The sequence below is a fragment of the Scyliorhinus canicula genome, chromosome 19 (genome assembly GCF_902713615.1).
Source record: "Scyliorhinus canicula chromosome 19, sScyCan1.1, whole genome shotgun sequence".
Lineage (NCBI taxonomy): Eukaryota > Metazoa > Chordata > Chondrichthyes > Carcharhiniformes > Scyliorhinidae > Scyliorhinus > Scyliorhinus canicula.
In genome coordinates, this window is record NC_052164.1 from 104,180,251 (window position 1) to 104,203,426 (window position 23,176).

At 47.7% G+C, this 23,176-nt stretch overlaps 1 protein-coding gene across 1 annotated transcript in view; it reads left to right on the forward strand.

Annotated features, from left to right (window-relative positions):
• Positions 1–23,176, forward strand: part of cbl (Cbl proto-oncogene, E3 ubiquitin protein ligase) — a 163,429-nt gene that overhangs the window by 37,779 nt on the left and 102,474 nt on the right. Inside the window, exon 2 of the mRNA XM_038778675.1 lies at positions 20,172–20,318. Within this exon, the coding sequence (XP_038634603.1) occupies positions 20,172–20,318 (147 nt within the window). The remainder of the gene's footprint in view (positions 1–20,171; positions 20,319–23,176) is intronic.

Sequence of the window (23,176 nt, forward strand, 5' to 3'; positions counted from 1 at the left end):
GTCTTTTAGCTACAGTTTCCTGATTTACAATTCCCTAGGAACATGATAAACAGATTAAATCAGTGGCATGTGTTTTACATATTGTGTATCTTTACATGAAGTTGTAACATACTTAAACTATCTGTGTACTGAATTTCCTCTCCAGCTTTCACAATGCACATGTTCTCAATCATAAAACATCTGTAAAAATCAATTTTTGTTACCTTTCAAATGCAGCTGAAGCACTCTCGGGATTTGGCAATGCATCTGCTCTGTGGAACCGGAACAGTGAAGCAGAGTCCCACATGTCCTCTGAGTACTGAAGGCTTATTTTCTTTTAGCTTTTTTACTGTTGTATTTAAAATAGGATGAGATTTCCTTCATCCTGATCACTTCAGCCTATCTCTAACTAATAGTGTAGCATATTGATGGGGAAGTGAAGTAGGAGGAAAGATGGGGACTGAGTGTGGGTACGATAGTTTCGATGGAAGATCACATTGCACTGTCTTTCACTGTTCTTGGACTCAATTACTAGGTAACATTCAGATCCTAAATAACCTCTGATCGTCATCAAGGTGTTGATCTTGATTTATCAAAGTTGTTCAGAATTGGAGTAAGTTCAACCCATGAAATAAAATATTTGCTTCTTATCAATTATCTTTAATGAAATTAAGGTGTCATCCCTGGACTGAAAGGTGGATAGATTTTAGACTTGGTTGCAAATGGCTTTGACTTTGCCTGTTTGAGTAAGGTCAAAGCTATCTCTCTAATTTCTCTTTTATGTAAAAGAATTCCTGCAGAATGAACAAAATGACCAAACCCATTCAGAAATCAATCTACCCAAATATAATTCTGATTCGCAATACTACTTTCATTTTATTCTGGAATATTTTAAACTTCTATCTAAACTAATGTTATGTCCCATAGGTTCTGAATATTATTTGGAAGAATCCATAATTTCAGTTGCTGCTACCATTAAAAAATAAAATAATAAAACAGAAGCATTCTTAGGGATACAACTGAAGAGTTATTTTTTTTGTGGAACCATTTACTGTTGCTGGTGAAAGTACTGCAGGCCCTGATTCAATAGCAAAATTCTGTAGAACCCTAACCACCGGGCACCTCTCCAGTGTCAGCGGAACCAATGCCGTCACCATGGCCCTAGGGCTACATCATCTGCTTTTGTTACCATTGGTTCTTCACTACTTTTAGTGGCTGCACATTGTATATGAATTTAAACAAGTGACAACAGAGTTCCACCAAATTCAGTTCTCGCGTAAACGTTCCAGCAGGCTACGCTGAGTAATTAGGTGTGGAAAGCTGGTAGATATCTCTGAAGTCAGTTGCGATCCTTCACTGCATCTCGCTTGAAACCAGATAACACAACACCGAAAATGCAATTAAAGATATTTGTTCCAGATGTGAATTGAATGTGTTTAATGTTTACTGGGGGTTGAATTGCCCAAACCCATGTATATTTATATATCTCTCAGCCAGTCTTGATTTTGTTTAAAAGATTGCAAGCATCTTTGGTCTCAGAATTGGTACCGTTGACAGATTTCCAAGCAAGTGCCTATGCATCAAATTAATTAACATAACAAATTAATTAACATTCGCAGCACGGTAGCATGGTGGTTAGCATAAATGCTTCACAGCTCCAGGGTCCCAGGTTCGGTTCCCAGCTGGGTCACTGTCTGTGCGGAGTCTGCACGTCCTCCCCGTGTCTGCGTGGGTTTCCTCCGGGTGCTCCGGTTTCCTCCCACAGTCCAAAGATGTGCGGTTAGGTGGATTGGCCATGCTAAATTGCCCGTAGTGTCCTTCAAAAAAAAAGTAAGGTTAAGGGGGGGGGGGGGGGGTTGTTGGGTTACGGGTATAGGGTGGATACGTGGGTTTGAGTAGGGTGATCATTGCTCGGCACAACATTGAGGGCCGAAGGGCCTGTTCTGTGCTGTACTGTGAGATATAGAAAATAGGAGCAGGAGTAGGTCATTCGACCCTTCGAATCTGCTCCGCTATTCAGCTATGATCATGTCTGATCATCTAATTCAGTAACCCGTACCCGCTTTCTCCCCATATCCATCGATCCCTTTAGCCCCAAGAGCTACATCTAACTCCTCCTTGAAAATATACAATGTTTTGGCCTCAACTGCTTTCTGTGGTAGTGAATTTCATAGGCTCGCCGTCCTCTGGGTGAAGAAATGTATCCTCCTCTCAGTCCTAAATGTATCCTATATCCTTAGACTGTGACTTCATGTTCCTGCTACCGGGTACATCCTTCCTGCATCTGCCTTGTCTAATCCTGTTTGAATTTTGTAAGTTTCAATGAGATTCTCCCCTCTTTCCCCCCCCCCCCCCCCCCCCCCCCCCTCCCCCACCTCATTCTTGTAAACTCCAGTGAATATAATCTCTCCTCATACTTTAATCCCACCTTCCCAGGAATCAGTTTGATAAGCCTATGCTGTATCCCCTCTATAGCAAGAACATCCTTCCTCCAATAAGGACACCAAAACTTCAGACACCATCCCAGGTTTGGTCTCTCAAAGGCCCTATAAAACTGCAGCAAGGCATCCCTGCTCCTGTACTAATCCTCTCGCTATGAAGGCCACTTCTTTACAGCCTGCTGCCTTGCATGTTTGCTTTCAGCGACTGGTGTAAAAGCACTCCCAGGTTTCATTGCACATTCCCTTCTCTCAATCTGTAGCCATTCAGATAATAACCTGACTTGTTTTTTGCTACCAAAGTGGATCACCTCTATATTATACTGCATCTTCCATTAATTTGCCCAAGTTACACTGAAGCATCTCTGCATCCTCCTCGCAGTTCACCGTCCCACCCAGCCTTGTGTCATCTGCAAATTTGGAGATATTACATTTAGTTCCCTCATCTAAATCATTAATATATATTGTGAATAGCTGGGCTGGGGTCCTAGTACTGACCCCTGTGGCACCCCACTGGTCACCGCCTTCCATTTGGAAAAATGCCAGTTTATTCTCACTCTCTGGTTCCTGTCTGCCAACTAGTTTTCTATCCATCTGAATACACCACCCCCAATTCAATGCGTTTTAATTTTGCATGCTAATCTCTGAGGTGGGACTTGTCGAAGCCTTCTGAAAGACCAAACAAACCACATCCTCTGCTCCCCCTAGTCAGCTCTGCTAGTTACATCCTTGAAGAATTCCAGCAGATTTTTCAAGCATGATTTACTAAATCCATGCTGTCTCTGTTAAATCTCTTATAATGGACTCTAGAATTTTCCCCACTTCCAAATTCAAGCTGACTGGTCTATAATTCCCTGTTTTATCTCTACCTCCCTTTTTAAATGGTGGGGTTACATTAGCTACCCCCACTCTGTAAGAACTGTTCTGGAGTCTATAGAATTTTGGAAGTTGACCTCCAATGTATCCATTATTTCTAGGGCCATTTCCTTAAATACTCTGGGATATAGATTATCAGGCCCTGGGGATTTAACATCCTTCAATCCCATCCATTTCCCTACTAATGCTGATTTCTTTCAGTTTCTCCTTCTCGCTAAACCCTGTGTTCCCCAACATTTCTGGTACATTATTTGTGAAGTATGTATTTAGTTGGTCGCCATTATAAATTCCTCTTTCTGACCGCAAGGGACCGACATTTGTCTTTTTTTAAGAAATATTTTCATTCTCCATTTTCATATTTTCTTCAGAATTTACACCCCACCAACAAACAGTAAACGGTAACGAACACAATGTCAATCCCCTTATTTAACAACAACGATCCCATCCTCCCACCTCACCCCCAAATAACGACCCACCTGACAATCTAAGCATCAAATGAAACTAAACCTCCCAAGGTGGAAAATAAAAGGAAAGAAGATAAAGGAACCAGAATCTCCTATGGTCACTGTTGACATATACAGTCGTGGTCTCTCTTCTTTCCCCCCCCCATATTCAATGCCATCCAATCCTCGAAAGAGTACCATGAATGACACCCATGAATTGTAGACCCCCCACTCCCCTCCCAGACTTCCTCTTGTAAACTCCTCCCTCTAACCTCGGTTCCTTCCCCCAACTTTTCACCCCGGCAGATTCACCAAAACCTGTTCTACCAGGCTCTGATGGCCGCAGCTCCTCCCTCCCCCCCCTCACTCCCGTTCACTGGCCAGTTTAAATCGGCCAGCGTGGAGGCCCCCGCCTGGGTCTCCTTCCTCCTTGCCCGGTCCCAGGAAAAGCAAGAAATCCCCGCATACACACGCAGCCCCTGCATACACACCCAGCCCCAAAGAACCATCATTGCAAATGAGAATCCCATCTCTTGTCCAAATAAATACAGCATTGACTCATTTAGTACATAGACCAACACGCAGTGAAAAAATACAGTTAAATGAGGCTACATTGGTACATGACCATTTCTCGATTCTGCCACAGTCCTTCTGCCTTTGCAAACCCCTCCGCTGCTTCCGCCGTCCCAAAATAAAAGTCCTTGGATTTGTAGGTCACCCTCAACTCAGCTGGATATACTATGCCGCACTGCACCTTGCTGATGCACAGTGCTGCCTTCACCTGGCTGAAAGCAGCCCGCCTCCTCGCCAGCTCCACCGTAAAGTCCTAGTATATGCGTATACCAGCTCCAGCCCACTGCACCACCCACCCAGCCCAGCCCAGGACTTTCTCCTTCACGCTATACCTATGGAAACAGAGTTACTACTCTTGGCGGCTCACTCGCCTTTAGTATCGGTCTCCACGACCGATGAGCCCGATCCAGTTCGTATCGGGAGGGATTGTCCCCTTCCCCCAATAGCTTCGCCAACATTGTGGCAAAATACTCTGCTGGCCGTGGGCATTTCATCCCTTCGGGCAGACCCACAATCCTCAGATTCTGTCGCCTGGATCTGTTTTCCAGGCCTTCCGTTTTGGCTCGCAGACCCTTGTTGGTCTCTGTCACCCTCTGCAACTCCTACCCCATCGAGGTGAGTTGATCATTGTGCTGTGATAAAGCCTCTTCCACTTCCTTCAGTGTCTCACCTTGTTCCCGCTCTGTGTTTTATACCACCGCCCTCACGGGGGCAATCACCTCCTCCACCAGCACTTTCAATACTGCCCCCATCTCCTCCTTCATCACTTCCATGTGATTTGTGAACTGTTTTTCAAGTTCCACAGCCATCACCGTGATCATTTCTCATACTGTGAGCGATGCGGCCTCCCCTGGTGCTCCAGCCTCCGCTTTTGTTACAGTTCCTGCGCTGACTTTTTCACTCCCCGGTGGACTTGCGTTAACCCCCTTTTTCACGGCCATTTTTCTCCCAAACTTGGACGTTTCCCCTCCCTGTGCCTTCTTACAGCCTTTTCAGCCTCTTGCCCGCGGTACCGGGTGTTAAAACTCTGAAATTCCTATTCCTGAGCGGGAGCCCTCCAGTGTGCGGCTGCCTCCCGCCCGCCGTCACCGGGAGTCCAAGGGTCCTACATTTGTCTTTAAAAAAAATTTTTATTCTCCTTTTTCACATTTTCTCTCAAATTTACACCCACCAACAACAAACAATAATCAGTAACAAATATGTCAATCCCCATATCAATAACAACAATCCCATCTTCCCACCAAACCCCAAACATTAGCCCGCATGTTCACTTAAACAAATGACATAAAGGAATCCGGAATCAATCACCTATAGTCACCGTCAACACACACCGCTCAACCCTCCCCCCAACTAATGTTCGATGTTATCCAGTTCTTGAAAGCGCATGATGAATAATGCCCAGGGCACAGGGTGGCAAAGTTGCTCTCCAAAGCTTTGACAAAGAGTCATCGGACTTGAAACGTTAGCTCTTTTCTCTCCCTACAAATGCTGCCAGACTTGCTGAGATTTTCCAGCATTTTCTCTTTTGTTTCAGATTCCAGCATCTGCTGTAATTTGCTTTTATCCAGTATTATTTTCCAAAAGCAGTCAAGGTGCGGTTCTAGTTTATACACGAGAGAGAATTTAAAAAGTCAACCAAAGTATAAATAAATGAGGACTAACCAGGATGTTGCCTGGTATAGAGGGTGCTAGCTATGAAGAAAGGTTGAGTAGATTAGGATTGTTTCCGTTGGAAAGACGGAGGTTGAGGGGGGACCTGTTTGAGGTCTACAAAATTGAGAGGTATGGATAGGGTGGATAGCAACAAGCTTTTTCCAAGACCGGGGGTGTCAATTACAAGGGTCACGATTTCAAGGCGAAAGGGGGAAAGTTTAAGGGAGATGTGCGTGGAAAGTTTTTAACGCAGAGGGTGGTGGGTGCCTGGAACACTTTGCCAGCGGAGGTGGTAGAGGCAGGCACGATAGCATTATTTAAGATGCATCAAGACAGATATATGAATGGGTGGGGAACAGAGGGAAGTAGATCCATGGAAAATAGGTGACCGGTTTCGATAAAGGATCTGGATCGGCGCAGGCTGGGAGGGCCGAAGGGCCTGTTCCTGTGCTGTAATTTTCTTCTTTGTTCGAACCCCCTGCAGCTGTGTGGCCCTTGTGTTTCTTGGTTGATGTGTGGGTTTTTATTCCTCCATCTGTCATTGTTCCCATACCCTGCTATCTGTGCACCCCATGCCCCGCAAAGCCCAGAAGGATTGGGCGATTAGGAAGGCAAAGACAAGGTAGCGGCACCCCCTCCCCGTGAAGTGTTCTGGCTACTCTGATACCCCAAAGACTGCCAGGTTTGGCTTGACCCTCTACCCTCATTCCCACAACCTTGAACAATGCCTCAAAGAAGACTATCCAGAACCCAACAAGTCTGGGGCATGCCCAGAGCATGAGTGTGGTTGGCTGGGCCTCCCTGGCACTGTTAACATTTGTCCTTCGCCTCGGAGAAGAACCTGCGCATTCGGGTTCTGGTTAGGTGTGCTCTGCGCACCACTTTCCGCTGCATCAGGTTTGGCCCTGTGCATGTGGAGGTAGAGTTTGCCCTGTTCAGTGCTTTACTGCAGAGTCCCCATCCTTTTTCTATCCCAATTTCTTCCTCCTGTTTTTCCCGTGTCTCGTCCAGTGGGGAATGTTCCTCTGAACAATCGCCCATATAGGTCCCCGCAGTTCCACCGTCCCAAGTCACATGCATCCAGCAGCTCCTCTATCATTGAGTGTCTCTGTGTCTGTGGGTATAGAATGTTTTTGATTTGTAAGTGTCATAGTTCATTCTCTTTGGACAGTTGCAATCTCTCCATCAGCTCCTCTAATGTCTCTTGTTTGTAGTCTGTGTAGAAGTCCCCAACTGTCAGTGTCCCCACCATCCTGTCTCTACCTCTTAAAGGTGGCATCCATTGTGATTGGCATGAACCTGTGGTCGTTGCAGATAGGGGCCATGGTTGTCATTTCAGTCAGGCTTGCCATAGCTGGTTCCATGTCCAGACCCCCACACATAAACGCCATGATCATTTTAACTATCATGTTAAAAAAGGCCTTGGGGATGTCGATGGGTATGTACCTGAACAGGAAGAGGAACCTGGGCAGTACGTTCATCACTGAGCGTCTGCGCACTCCTTTCCAGGGACAGTGGCAGTGTGTCCCACCTCTGCAGGTCCTTCTTTACTTCCTCCATAGATTTCACATTCCATTTATGGATCCATGTCCAATCGTGGGCAATTTGGATCCCCAGATAGCGGAATTTGTTCAGGGTTTATTTAAAGGGCAGTCCCTCTCGCTCTGCCCCCCTCCTTCGTGGGTTCACCGATTAAGATTTCACTTTTGCTCTGGGCCTCCAAACCTTCAGGAACTAAATGATCCCCTCCATGCTGCTTTGGGGGTCTGAGACGTAGAGGAGCAGGCCATCTGTATAGATTGAGACTCTGCTATCTCTGCCCCCTTGCTGGGTCCACTTCCAGTTTTTCACTGTTCTGAGGGTGATCGCCAGGGTGAATAGGAGCAGGGACAGCAGGCATCCCTGCCTTGTGCCCTGTGCAGCTGGAAGTATTTGGAACTGTTGGTGTTTGTCCGCACACTTGCCATGGGAACACGTGCAGGAGTTTCACACAGACTGTGAATCTTGCTCTGAGCCCAATCTGCTCCAGTAGGGAGATCACCTCTTGGTGTTCTCTCTCCAGGTGGGGTTGTTGTCAAGTTCAGCAGGCACCTGATGTTCAATGTTAGCTGTTTACCCTTAACAAAGGCCATCTGATCCTCTGCGACCACCTCTAGGTCAGGAAATGGGCCTGTCGGACCCGCATTCAGTCAGGCCATTGTCTTTCCTGGGTATCAGTGAGATTGAAGCTTGTGCTAGCGTTGGTGGCAGCATGCCCTTTGCCAGCAAGTTTGAACACCTGCAAGTGCTGGGCCAATGCTGGTGCTATTTTAGTAAACGTCCCCTGGGAAACCGTCTGGTCCTGGGGTCTTCCCCGCCTGCATGGAATTAATGCGCTCCATGAGTTCTAATGGTGCTTCCAGTCCCACAACTAGCATATCCAGCCCGTCGAGGAACTGTTTCATCCTTGAGTCAGCTTTGCGGGGCTCGGAGGTGTATGGTCCCTGGTACAAGGTCTCTGATGCTTTGTTAACTTTTTCCGGCTCGGTTACTACTCTGTTGTTGCTGTCCTAATCTCTGCTATTTCCCTAGTTGCTGTTTGCTTTCTTAGCTGGTGAGCCAGCAGACTGCTGGCTCGATCTCCGTATTTGTAAAAGGTACCCGTGTCTGGCAGAGTTGGTGCACTACCTTCCTAATGGGAGTGGAGGCCAAAGCCCAAAGTAGCTTTTTCCTCTCTGCCAGAAGCTCTACGATTGGGGCCTCGAAGTAGAGCTAGTCCACCTCCAATCGACCAGTTGTTGCCTAGCCACCCTCTCTTGCCTGTCTCTGTGCTTTGTATGTGATCGTTTCACCCCTGATCACAGCCTTCAGTGCCTCCCAGGACGTGGAGAGTGAGACCAACCCTTTCTGCTTGGTAATGTACCCACCTATGGCCTGTGATATTGTCTCTCAAAATACCTTATCGGCAAGGAGGGCCGTGTCTGACCTCCATGGGCGGCATCTGTTCACTGGGTTGTTGAATTCCCTGACCTTACAGGTGACTATTGTCCTCCAAATGGCCTCCTTCTGCACTGTAAATTCTATGATTCTGATGGGAGGGTTCCCTTTGTCCAGGTGGCTATCAGCGGTGCCATTTTGTTCCTTGTCGCCACGTGTGACTTGTAGCCAACATAGAGCCTGCCCCCCTTGTTTTTTTGTTTCCCTTAAGATTTTGTCTCCCCCGTTCCTATTATTGTCTCCCCCTCTCCCATTATTGTCTCCCCCTCTCCCATTTACTGCCCCCTAGCTATCCCCCTACTGGTGGTGTGTAGCCCCCTGTCTGTAGGCGCACTTTTCCTATAGGGAGATGCGCTGCCCCCCGTACTGCATGGCAGTAGCTTTTCTACTTATGTGGTGGTCCCCCTCCTGGGGTCAGTTTTAAGCCTACCCTTCGCCCACCGCATAGCTTCCCCTACAGCTCCGCTGCCCTTGTCCCCTCCTTTCTACATTTTGGCTCCCAGGGTCAGAACAAGGTGGTACAGTCCCATGCAAATTGTTTCTTCGGTCCTTTTAGTCCTTTCGGGTGACCTTTTCACCGCTGCCTTTGTTGCTGTCTTCCCAGGCTGTTCTTCCGGACGAATTTGTCTGCGTCTGCAGGGGCCATGAAGTAATGCTCCCTGCCCTGGAATGTGACCCATAGTTTGGCCAGGTACAGAAGCCCAAACTTCTCCTTGTTTATGTACAGAGCTGCCATAGCTCTGTTGAACTCCGCTTGGCCAGTTCCGCCACAATGCGTTGGTAAATCTTGTTCTTGTGTCCTTCCCAGCTGCAGGTCTTTGTTTGCATAGCTCAGCACAGGATTCTTTCTCAGTCCTGGTACCAGTGCATTTTTGTGGTTGACACTGGGTTGCAGCTGTGGCAACATGTGGGCTCTGTTTATCTCTGGCAGGTTGGGGAGCTGTCCTTTCCCACCTGGGTTCCTAACATCTGGGTCATAGTGTGTGGGGTCCTTGTCTTCGGTTCCCTCAGCAGGCCCACTAGCCCTGCTATCTCCATCTCTAGGACTACGATCTGGTTGCTCTGGTCTTTTGAGGCTCGCTCCAATTCCTTGATGGTGTTCCCCTGGGCCTCCAGGTGTTTCTCTGCCTTGTCCAGGACAACCTGCATGGCAAGCAGGGCCTCTGCAACCACATCCTGACCGCAGCTTGAATGTTGGCCTTTATCTCTTCTGTGAGCTCCCTGATGAGGAACTTCATCCAACTTCCATTGAGGGGAGCCCCATGCGCGGCTTGTCGGTCCCCCTCATTCTGGTGTGGTCAGCGTTTCTTTGTCTTGTGCATCTGACGTCTCGATCACTTGTTTCTCTTGACTTCTGCTTTTTGTCTCTTTGTGGCCTGTGGAACTGCTGTTGCTTGGCATCATTCCTTGTGATACTGTCGGATAGGGTGTTCTAGCGGACTACTTGGGGTAAAAGTGCCAGACCCCCCCCCCCCCCCCCCCCCCCCCCCCCCCCCGGACATCAGTCTCAGTCCTGCCCGGGTGCAACCCATCCAGTTTGTACTCTTCTCATCTCTCCCAGAACCGGTCCCAATGTCCCAGGAATCTGAAACCCTCCCCCGCGTACCATTTCTTTAGCCATGTTTTCATCTGATGTATCCTGCTATTTCTGTTCTGACTAGCACGTGGCACTGGTAGTAATCCTTAGATCGCTAACTTTAAGGTCCTACTTTTCAACTTTACTTCCCATATTCTGCTTTAAAAAGCTCAAATTTGCGGGAGTTGCCGGGGTCAGCAGGAGTCAGCTGACTTACGGGAGTATGATGGAGGGAGTAACGTGGCTAGGAGGGGTCCTAGCTTTGGGGTGGGGGGGGGGGTGGGGGGTACCGGGTTGCTGCTGGAATGGCCAGGAAGGAGCTGGAGTATGCAGGGGGGGGTCAGGATGAGGGTTTGCCGCCGTGGGGAACGGGCCGAGCGGGGGGGCGCTGGCCAGTGGCGGGCAGGGGAAGGGTTATGGCTAGTCGGCGGGGGAGGGGGGCAGGGAGCCCCCTGATCCAGCTGATAACTTGGAATGCGAGGAGACTGAATGGGCCGGTCAAACGGGCCCGTGTGTTTGCGCACCTGAAGGGGCTGAAGGTGGACGTGGCCATGCTTCAGGAGACGCACCTGAAGGTGGCGGACCAGGTTAGACTGAGGAAGGGGGGGGGGGGGGGGGCGATCCTGGTGGGAAAGAGGGTGTTGTTTGAGGCGTCAAATGTGGTGGCGGACAGCGGCGGGAGGTATGTGATGGTGAGCGGCAAGTAGGGGGAGCGGGTGGTGCTGGTGAACGTATACGCCCCGAACTGGGACGATGCGGGTTTTATGCGGCGCATTTTGGGCCGCATTCCAGATCTGGAGACGGGGGGGGCCTGATAATAGGGAGGGGGGGGGGGGGGGGGAGACTTCCATACAGTGCTGGATCCCCCATTGGATCGATCCAGGTCCAGGATGGGTAGGAGGCCAGCGGCGGCTAAGGTGTTGAGGGGGTTTATGGACCAGATGGGAGGGGTGGATCCTTGGAGGTTTGCGAGGCCGAGGGCCAGGGAGTTTTTATTCTTCACCCATGTGCATAAGGCCTATTCCCGGATCGATTTTCTTAATTATGAGAAGGGGGCTGGTTTCAAGGATGAGGATGTCGAATATTCGGCGATAGTCATTTTGGATCATGCCCCGCACTGGGTGGACCTCGAGCTGTGGGAGGAGAGAGACCAGTGCCCGTTCTGGCGCTTGGAGGTGGGGCTGCTGGCAGATGAGGTGGGCGGGCGGGTTCGAGGATGTATCAAGAGGTACCTGGAGGCCAATGATAATGGGGAGGTTCGAGTGGGGACGGTCTGGGAGGCATTGAAGGCGGTGATTAGAGGGGAGTCGCTCTCCATCCGAGCCCATAGGGAGAGGAGAGAGCAGAGAGAGAGGGAGAGGCTGGTGGGGGAGTTGGTGAGGGTGGATAGGAGATACGCGGAGGCTCCGGAGGAGGGATTGCTGGGGGAGCGGCGTAGTCTTCAGGCCAAGTTCGACTTACTGACTACCGGAAAGGCGGAAGCTCAGTGGAGGAAGGCACAGGGAGCGGTTTATGATAATGGGGAGAAGGCGAGTAGGATGCTGGCGTATCAGCTCCGTAAGCGGAATGCGGCCAGGGAGATTGGTGGAGTTAAGGATAGGGGAGGGAATGTGGTGTGAAGGGGGGCAGACATCAATGGGGTCTTCAGGGTCTTTTATGGGGAATTGTATCGGTCTGAACCCCCCAGCGAAGGTTGTGGGGGGGGGGGGGGGGGGGAATGGGGCACTTCTTGGACCAGCTGAGATTCCCGAAGGTGGAGGAGGGGCAGGTGGAGGGACTGGGGGCACCGATTGAGCTGGAGGAGCTGGTTAAAGGGATAGGGAGCATGCAGTCGGGGAAGGCCCCGGGACCGGATGGCCGGATGGTCAAAGGGATAGGGAGCATGCAGTTGGGGAAGGCGCCGGGGCCGGATGGTCAAGGGGATAGGCAGCATGCAGTCGGGGAAGGTGCTGGGGCCGGATGGGTTCCCGGTCGAATTCTATAAAATTTATGCAGACCTGCTGGGCCCCCTGTTGGTTAGGACCTTTAACGAGGCAAAGAAGGGGGGTGGCTTTGCCCCCGACTATGTCCCGGGCGCTGGTTTCCTTGATCCTTAAGTGGGACAAGGACCCCCTGCAGTGTGGATCATACAGGCTGATCTCGCTATTAAATGTAGACGCCAAGCTGTTGGCGAAGATCTTGGCCACAAGGATAGAGGACTGTGTGCCGTGGGTCATCCACAAGGACCAGACTGGGTTCATGAAGGGAAGGCAGCTGAACACCAACATACGGAGGCTCTTGAATGTTATTATGATGCCGGCGGTAGCGGGGGAAGCGAAGATAGTGGTGGCGCTAGACGCGGAGAAGGCCGTTGATAGGGTTGAGTGGGGGTACTTGTGGGAGGTTCTGGAAAGGTTTGGGGAGGGGTTTGTCAGATGGGTGAGGTTGTTATGATGCCCCGATGGCAAGCGTGGCCACGAATAGGAGATCGGAGTACTTTCGGTTATATCGAGGGACGAGACAGGGGTGTCCCTTGTCCCCCTTGCTCTTTGCGTTGGCGATCGAACCCCTGGCCATGGCGTTGAGGGAGTCGAGGAACTGGAGGGGACTGGTGCGGGGTGGGGAGGAGCACAGAGTGTCGCTTTATGCGGATTACTTATTGCTGTATGTGGCGGACCCAGTGGGGGGGAATGACGGAGGTGATGAAGGTTCTCGGGGAATTTGGGGGCTTCTCAGGGTATAAGCTCAACCTGGGTAAGAGCGAGCTGTTCATCGTGCCCCCGGGGGACCAGGAGGAGGGGATTGGTAGGCTCCCACTAAAAAGGGCGGAGAGTAGCTTTAGGTACCTGGGAGTCCAGGTGCCCAGAAGCTGGGGGCCCCTACACAAACTTAACCTTACAAGGCTGGTGGGGCAAATGGAGGAAGAGTTTAAAAGATGGGACATGTTGCCGCTGGCGGGCAGGGTGCAGTCAGTCAAGATGACGGTGCTCCCGAAGTTTTGTTCCTGTTCCAGTGCCTCCCCATCCTTATCCCGAAGGCCTTTTTTAGGAGGGTCAACAGGAGTATTACGGGATTTGTATAGGCGCACGGGACCCTGAGGGCGAGAAGGGTGTTTTTGGAACAGGGCAGGGATTGGGGGGGCTGGCGCTGCCCAACTTCTGTGGGTACTATTGGGCTGCCAACGCAGCGATGGTGCGTAAGTGGGTAATGGATGGGGAAGGGGCAGCATGGAAGAGGATGGAGATGGCATCCTATGTGGACACTAGCTTGGAGGCGCTTGTAACGGCGCCGTTGCCGCTCCCTCCAACGAGGTATACCACGAGCCAGGTGGTGGTGGCTACCCTCAAAATTTGGGGCAATGGAGACTGCACAGGGGGGAGGTGGGGGTCTCCATGGGTTCCCCGATACGGGGGAACCACCGGTTTGTTCCAGGGAGAATCGATGGCGGGTTCCTGAGTTGGCACAGGGCAGGTGTTGGGAGGTTGAGGGACCTGTTTGTAGATGGGAAGTTTGCGAGCCTAGGTGAGTTAGGGGAGAATTTCGGGCTCCCCTGGGGAACATTTTTAGGTATATGCAGGTAAGGGCGTTTGCCAGGCGGCAGGTGGTGGGGTTCCCTCTGTTGCCCCCACGTGGGGTCCAGGACAGGGTGCTTTCGGGGGTGTGGGTTGGAGGGGGGAGGATTTTGGACATATACCAAGTGATGTAGGATGTAGATGAGGGTTGGGTTGGAGGGGTGAGTACATGTGTTCTTTGATTATGACAGGTGTTAATCTTGTATTTAACGGGGGGGGGGGGGGTTTGTTCTTTTCTGTTTTTCTTTATTGTTAATATTTTTGTTTTTAATTTTTCTGTTATTGATATTTTGTGAAAATCTGAATAAAAATTATTTAAAAAAAAATAAAAAGCTCAAATTTTAGTAGAGAATTTTTTTCAGACTCCTTTCACGCATGTGAGTAAGGATATTTGGAGTTCCTTAATGGTAGTTTTTCTTGTGCAAACTTTTTATGTTTAAGTGCCTTGTCAAAAATATCCAGTAACCGTGAAGATCAGCCTTCTCTAATGTGCTACTCTGGACATTGGAATTCCTGTGACTTGTTTTTCATTGGTTAGTTGTCTATTGCTCCAGGTTTCCAGATAGTTACTTAGTCTTTAATTTGTCGACATAAAGCTGCCTGTACTCTTTTTTTTTTTTTAGTTTAATATCAGAGCTCTCCACTTAGAAACCACTTAGAAATATCCAGTGTTCTCCATGTACTGTGCTCTGCTTGTAGCCCAATGGAGAAGTCACAAAAATGCTGATTCTGTAGCTTTAAAACAGTGCATGTATTGATTCTGCAACTTTTAAAGTACAACACAACCAGGGTTTCACTGGAAACAGGAAGGGAAAAACTTGATTTGAGTGCTCTCTGACTGATGAAGGTCAAAGGTTATTAGTAGAGAAAACTGATGTGACTGGAATTGTTCTTTGGTCAGTAGTTGAATGATTCCACATGTTACAGTGCCATTTGTTTGCATAGTATGCTGAATCACCAAATCAGATAATGAATGTCCTCAAATTGCTGTTCAAAGCGCTATCTTAAGAGTTTGGATTTAACTGTCGTCCTGGTTGCCTGTAGACTATTGGATAACTTCCCTTTAGCAGCCTATAGATATGTCTGCAGTGGAAATCGGTTCAGACAAACACAGCATTATTTACCTGAAGGAACTTTTATCTAGACAATGCCATTAATTTCAGTGTGCTTTCTCCTGCTATTTGTGACACTGACATATAAATGACTTGACCTCTGGTGTCCTGATGAATGCAAGAACAGCATTATTGGATACAGAGATGTAATTGGGAGTAGCATTTATCTGTAGTAATGCAAACAAATGCAAAAAATGTTGTATTTATCACTTTAGGATATAGAAGATTTGAATACGCTTGCGTTTGGTACTGCAGACAATGCTAACTCTGCATAATGATTAATGCAGGAATACAATTTTTTCATTGTTCACCAGAAAATGCTGTGGTTAGTAAATGGAAAGGGGAAGTTGGTAACTGACCGTCTTACAAATCTCTTGTTAGTAAATTTCCCTCAAAGGAAAGGAGAATTTAAGAACATTTCCTCTTGGGTTGTTGTTCTACACCCAGCAGCAGTCCAAAAATGGCCACGGCTGAATCCTGTCTCGCCTGTAAATCGGTTTAACACTACGCACTGCTATCAGGAACCTAAAGAAGAAAATAAACTGAAGGTTTTAATTTAGCCAGGCATCATGATTGGCGCAAGCGTGGAGGGCGAAGGGCCTGTTACTGTGCTGTGCTGTTCTTTATTCTTCTTTGAAAGTGTAGATTCTGAAGAACTTGATAATTTATAGTAATAATACCTGCCAGATGGTTTTGATTGGTCAGTTTGTTATGCACCTGCTCATTAATTAGATATTTAAAAAAATGATTGTAGAATCTGGATACTGAGTGTGAACAATACAGTTTTGGAGCATCTAGTTGCAGCTAGTGTTAGACCAGTGTACCTAACATGACACTGGCTATTGTGGGTGTGATTCTGGTTGCACCACTTTGGGAGACTTGGATCGATCCCCTGAGGTATTGTGACTGCTGGGAAGCTGTGGGAGGCTTCATCCGGCACCTACCGGCTGCATCGCACGCTTGTTCGGGCGCGACGTGGCCGGTAGATCGCACCCTAGGTTAGTTTTGCCATCTATCTTTTGTGCAAAACAGACAGGAAAAAAATGACACAGTTTCTGTAAGGGCATCCAGTGCTCCGATATTAATGGTTAAAAATAATCCGTGTTTGCACAGAAACCAAAATTGCAAGCCCCACTTTAAAAGAAAGTGAATGGCACTCTGTATAGATGCTTGTCACTCAGCCAATAATCGAAAACCTCCCCTGAGTGTTCTATTTGTGTTGTGATAATATGCAGAAACCAGTGGAAGTCATTCCGAGTGAAATGTGACTGGACTGTGGATTGTGTGGATTCAGTCCATTGATTGAATGTGCACTGCATGTGCTTTCAGGGCTCAATTATAACAAAACTGTGACTGTCAAACTGAAATCTAACTGCATAATATGAGATGAGAATAGATTGCGTACATTCCATGAGTTTGAAACATTTATTTCCCAGTTTAACAATGCAACTTCCTGAAGTGCCATTCACAAGTCTGTGGTCCAAAGTGCATTTTGCTACTTTTTTAATATTCAAATTATTTGATGGATAAATAATTAACATCAAATTTAACTTGCTGTATGGTAGCAATCTACACGACCAGATTTAACGCTATTAATTGTAAAGGGATATATCCACGCAATACAGATATAACATATCTTTGCAGCATCCTTGAGCATGGGTGAGGTCCTAGAGGACTGGAGAATTGCTAATGTCCCTTTCTTTAAGAAGGGTAGCAGGGATAATCCAGGGAATTATAGACCTGTGAGCTTGACATCAGTGGTAGGGAAACTGTTGGAGAAGATACTGAGGGATAGGATCTATTCACATTTGGCAGAAAATAGACTTATCAGTGATAAGCAGCATGGTTTTGTGCAGGGAAGGTCATGTCTTACAAACCTAATAGAATTATTTGAGGAAGTGACAAAGTTAATTGATGAGGGAAGGGCTGTAGATGTCATATATATGGACTTCAGTAAAGCATTTGATAAAGTTTCCCATGGCAGGTTGATGGAAAAAGTGAAGTCGTATGGGGTTCAGGGTGTACTAGCTAGATGGATAAAGAACTGGCTTGGCAACAGGAGACAGAGTAGTGGTGGAAGGGAGTGTCTCAAAATGGAGAAAGGTGACTAATGGTGTTCTACAGGGATCCGTGCTCGGACCACTGTTGTTTGTGATTTACATAAATGATCTGGACGAAGGTATAAGTGGGCTGATGAGCAAGTTTGCAGATGGTACTAAGATTGGTGGAGTTGCAGATAGCGAGGAGGACTGTCAGAGAATACAGCAAAATATAGATAGATTGGAGAGTTGGGCAGAGAAATGGCAGATGGAGTTCAATCCAGGCAAATGTGAGGTGATGCATTTTGGAAGATCTAACTCAAGAGCAGACTATATGGTCAATGGAAGAGTCCTGGGGAAAATTGATGTATTGAGAGATCAGGGTGTTCAGGTCCATTGTACCCTGAAGGTGGCAACGCAGGTCGATGGAGTGGTCAAGAAGGCATACAGCATGCTTGCCTTCATCGGATGGGGTATTGAGTACAAGAGTCGGCAGGTCATGTTACAGTTGTATCGGACTTTGGTTAGGCCACATTTGGAATACTGCGTGCAGTTCTGGTCGCCACATTACCAGAAGGATGTGGATGTTTTAGAGAGGGTGCAGAGGAGGTTCACCAGGATGTTGCCTGGTATGGAGGGTGCTAGCTATGAAGAAAGGTTGAGTAGATTAGGATTGTTTTCGTTGGAAAGACGGAGGTTGAGGGGGGACCTGATTGAGGTCTACAAAATTGAGAGGTATGGACAGAGTGGATAGCAACAAGCTTTTTCCAAGAGTGGGGGTGTCAATTACAAGGGGTCACGATTTCAAGGTGAGGGGGAAATTTAAGGGAGATGTGCGTGGAAAGTTTTTACGCAGAGGGTGGTGGGTGCCTGGAACGCTTTGCCAGCGGAGGTGATAGAGGCGGGCACAATAGCGTCATTTAAGATGCATCTGGACAGATATATGAATGGGTGGGGAACAGAGGGAAGCAGATCCTTGGAAAATAGGCAACAGGTTTAGATAAAGGATCTGGATCGGCGCAGGCTGGGAAGGCCGAGGGCCTGTTCCTGTGCTGTAATTTTCTTTGTTCTTAAGCAATTGATTAAGGTGTATTTATTTGTATTCTAATAAATTGTGGAGTCAAATTTGGAGAAGTATTCAAAAAAACGCATAAGGCTAATACAATAATAATCTTTATTGTCACAAGTAGGCTTACATTAACACTGCAGTTGTGAAAAGCCCCTGGTCGCCACGTACCGGCACCTGTTCAGGTACGCTGAGGGAAAATTCAGAATGTTCAAATTACCTAACAGCACATGTTTCAGGACTTGTGGGAGGAAACTGGAGCACCCGGAGGAAACCCATGCAGACACTGGGAAAACCTGCAGATTCCGCACAGACAGTGACCCAAGCTGAGAATCAAACCTGGGACCCTGGAGCTGTGAAGCAACAGTGTTAACCATTGTGCTACAGTGCTGCCCCTGAAACAACAGTATAATGTGGAAATCTTGACATAAAAGCAGAAAATACCGAAAAAACTCAGCAGATCATGCTACATCTATGGAAAGAGATACAGGGGTAGCTCTTGAGTGTTTAAAATATTGGAGGTGGTTGGGGTAATTTTAACCCCACATGATACAGAATGAAGCTGCGTGCCTCAAATTTTAGCAGTTATTTGGAATTAATGGTTTTATACCAGGTTTAGAATAGTTTAGGATACCCAACAGCTAAAGAGAAACGAGCACTGCTTGGCAGTAGCATGTAAGTAACTTTCCAGCACAGCTTGTGGGTCACAAGGAGCACGATTGCGGCCCCCCCCCCCCCGCCAAACAAACAAACCCTTCATTGTTGTTTCACCCATTCCTGCGATTCAACTACACCCCCATCGTGTAATTTCACGCATCACTTGCATGGTTTCCCCCCCCCCCCCCCCATCTCTGCTAATCTCTCCTTCCCGCTTTTCCAATTCTTGACTGTGGCCATGTACTGCAAGCTTTCCTACCTGGCAGCCAGCCAACTTGAATCTGGCCTGTTGCCCGACAGGAAATGGAGGAAAAAATTCAAATTGGGTTCTGCCATTAAATTTTACAGTTGCTCCACCTTTCGCTCCTTTCCTGCCTCCCCATAAATATTGAAGCTGCTAACTCTGTTTCTCTCTCTGTAGGTCATGCCAGACATGCTGCGTTTTCCCAGCAATTTCTGTTTTTACTTGTACTCTTTTTGTAAGTCTTTTGTACGTAGCCATATATTACCTGCCTTTTTTAAATAATCTTTATTGTCACAAGGAGGCTTACATTAACAGTGCAATGAAGTTACTGAGAAATTGACAAACCATAAGTGTTCAATTATGCAGCATAATCTTTGGGTTATGCATGATTTTAATATACTTGAGTAACATTTCCTTTACTTCTGTGAAAGATATTGTAAATTTTGTGTTAAATGAATCAATGTTTCGACTATTTTTCAAAGATATTGCATCCATGATTTAGCTAGGAGTTTTCAGACTCTCGTGTTCTGTGCTGAGTTGGTTAATCTCAGTTGGGGCAGTGATGGAGACGCTGCAGTTGGTTTCCACACCGCAAGTTGGGGAAGGAAAAAATAGCTAGGACTCCTGATCCTGATTGTAATGCTGCGAGTTCTCCTGAAAATGCATGTGTGCATGTTGCTTGATCACAAATGTGAGCTCCGTTGAGGTTGTTCTCTGTGTAGTCCTGTTAACACAATAATAGTTGTGTGGACAAACTAATTGTACCTAACAAGATGAAGCAACAAAATTAATGAAAAGAAAAATTTCAGTGTTCATTACTGGGAGCTGCTATCCTTGTATTTTTTAAAAAACTTATTTTTGTTGACAAAGATTTGACCTTTTGGCAACCCGACAGAGCTTTTAAGTATTGAAGACACTGGTTATAAATGCCACTATTCAGTTAAAATGTTTCTTCTTTGCTCTGAACTTTCATTTTTCTCTTTTTCAGACGACATCTGACCAAACTGTCACTGATATTCAGTCACATGTTAGCAGAGCTGAAAGCTATATTCCAAAACGGAGTGTTCCAGGGGGACACCTTCAGGATCACAAAAGCAGATGCAGCAGATTTCTGGAGGAAAGCATTTGGAGAAAAGTGAGTTCCTTTAGCGTTGTAATAAAATCGCAATTTTCCCACTTCAAGAATATCACTCTTCGATTCTAAATAGTAATTTGGCCGTACAGACCTTGAGAATTGCTGAAGAGAGAGTCATGTCGAAGCTTTCCGTCTTGCACTCATCAGGCTACTTTGCAAGAATACCTGTCTAAATAAATGACAGACATTCACTGATTCATTCCCCAGGCAGTCCCTTGACCAATCAGGGTCAAGCTGCCTGGTTTAAAGTTCAAAAGAAGCTGGTCAGTTCTCTGTCAGTCACCATGAACTGGTGAATTCTCCACAGCAATGCCGTGACCATTTGCCAAGCATTCTACATTTTCTTCCCATCCAGTATAAATTGTTGTTTTCTTCTTATACTGGTATTTTTATTTTGCGAAGTGTCCTGATGAGTGCAAAATAGGAAAGCTTCGGCATGTCTAATTTCCTTTGTTTTTCTTTGTTTCCTAGTTTCTGACAGTTTTACAATTCACAACGATCCCACAACCCCCCCCCCCCCCCCCCCCTCGGAAAATCTCACCTTTTCCAGGGTCAGAAACACCATCACGGCCTCCCTGCTATGCCGAGGCAGAGGGTGGAGAATCTGACTTCCACAAAAAGGCCCGCCCACTATCAATCAGCAAGGCAAAAGCATCTGCCCCCGCACCCGCCTGCATCTCTGACTGGTCCGGCACCCTGAATATGGCTTCTAGACGACCGTGTTTCACGCCCACATGCAGAACCACTGGAATGGTGCTGAACACCATCCTCCAGGACCGTTCCAGCTTTGGCCAGGAACAAAACATATGTATAAGACTTGCAAGGCCTCTCCCACATTGCTCACAGATATCTTCCACCTCTTTGAACAGCTGGCTCATCCTAGACTTTCGCAGGTACGCCCTATATTCTTCAGCTATATCAGCCCTAGCCTCACGCGCAAAGTTGAGGCATTTACCCTCCGCAGCATCTCGCACCACAGACCTTTCTCCAGAACCACCCCAACTCTTCCTCCCGCCTCGCCGTAAACTCTTCCATGGACACCCCGTTCTCCTCCCAAATCCTCCTGGAAATCGCCGAACCCCCCCAATCCCCCTCCCTCAATCCCCTCGGCTGAAAGCACCTCTTCCAGCAACGACGAGACAGGCACTTTCAGGAAGAGCTACCTTCCCGGCCCAAACAAAGGAGGAGATCAGCCTGTCCACCCCCCTAAAAGAAACACCTTGGGCAAAAAGACCAGCAGGTGTTGAAACAAGAACTGGAATCGCGGCAAAAAATTTGTCGTTACCGTCTGCACCCGGCCTGAAATTGTCGCACCTCAGCAAATCAGCCTTCATACCCCCCACTAAGCCAGTGAAATTAAACTTCCGAAGCCCTGCCTAATCCAGAGCCACCTGCATCGCCTTCCATAATCCTGAGCTCCTCGACCCAATGACCAAGGGCTCTATAGCCAATGCAAACAGAAAGGGGACATGGGACATCCCTGCCTTGTACCCCGGTGCAATGCAAAATAGTAATAGTAGTCTGCATTCCGTAATGCCTATGTCTACGTATTTACATTTAGTATTTATGTATGTACTTTTTTCTGCATGAAATGATCTGCCTGGACTGTACGTAGAACAGTACTTTGATACACGTGGCAATAAAACAATTCCAAATACCCTGAGTACATACTATTTATGCTCACGCTTACTATTGGCTCTTTATATAGCAGCTGCACCCACGCCCAAACTTCGGCCCAATCCTAAATTTCTCCAATACCGCCATCAAATAACTGCACTCCACCCGATCAAACACATTCTCCTATCTAACGCCACCACCACCTCCCTCTGCCAGAGGAAACACCACATTTCATAGCCTCCTATTCAACGAAAATTGTCTTCCCTTTACCAATGCCGTCTGATCCTCCCCAGTCACCTTTTGGAAGGCACTCCTCCAACCTTAACGCTAACACCTTTTCCAATATCTTGGCATCCACATTCAGCAGATATAGGGTCCTATATGACCCACACTCCACCGGATCTATGTCCTCTTTAGCAACAACAAGATGGAGGCCGACCCCATTGCTTACGGCAAGACACCCCTGAACATCACATCCTCAAACATTCGTACCATCAACGACGCTAGCCTATCCTGAAATCGTACAAAATTCGACCGGGTACCTGTTGAGCCCGCCGCCTCCTACCTTTTCCAGGTCCTCTACTTTAGCTCTGAGCCCTTTGTTGACCTTCGCCACCCTCCGCAGCTCCTCTCCCATCGAGGTGAACTGGTCGCTGTATTGCAACATGCCCCTCCATCCTCTTCAACTTCTCTCCTTACTCCTGCATCTCGACTGACGTCGTCTTCACTGCCGCCTTTACTGGGGCAATCTGCTCCTCAACCCACTCTTTCACCAAAGCCATCATCTCCCTCCGAAGTACCTCCGCAAACAGCCTTTCAAACTCCTCCAACCCCACCTCGGTCAGTTTGCACCGTGAGGGGAGTGGCCCATCTGGCAACTCAGCCCCTGCCACCTTCTTTCTTCCTGCAGGACTCACAGATTCCAGCCTCACTTGCCGGCAGACTTTCGTTCACCTCCTTCATTCCAGCAACCGTCTTCTGGGGCTTCCTTACCAACTCATCCACCAACCACCCCTGAAACTGGATATAAAAGTCCAGAAACTAGCAAGAGCCACCTAATGTGTGACTTCCACCTACATGCCACCACCGTAAGTCCCCCAGTGTTTTAAGATATTGATGGGTGCAGCATCATGTGAATCTTGTACTCTAATCACAGCAGGCAGGTTACTGCTGAACTTTGCAATCACTAAACCAATGTTTCCATGACCATGAATTACTTTTTATTTTGCTAGTATGGTTTT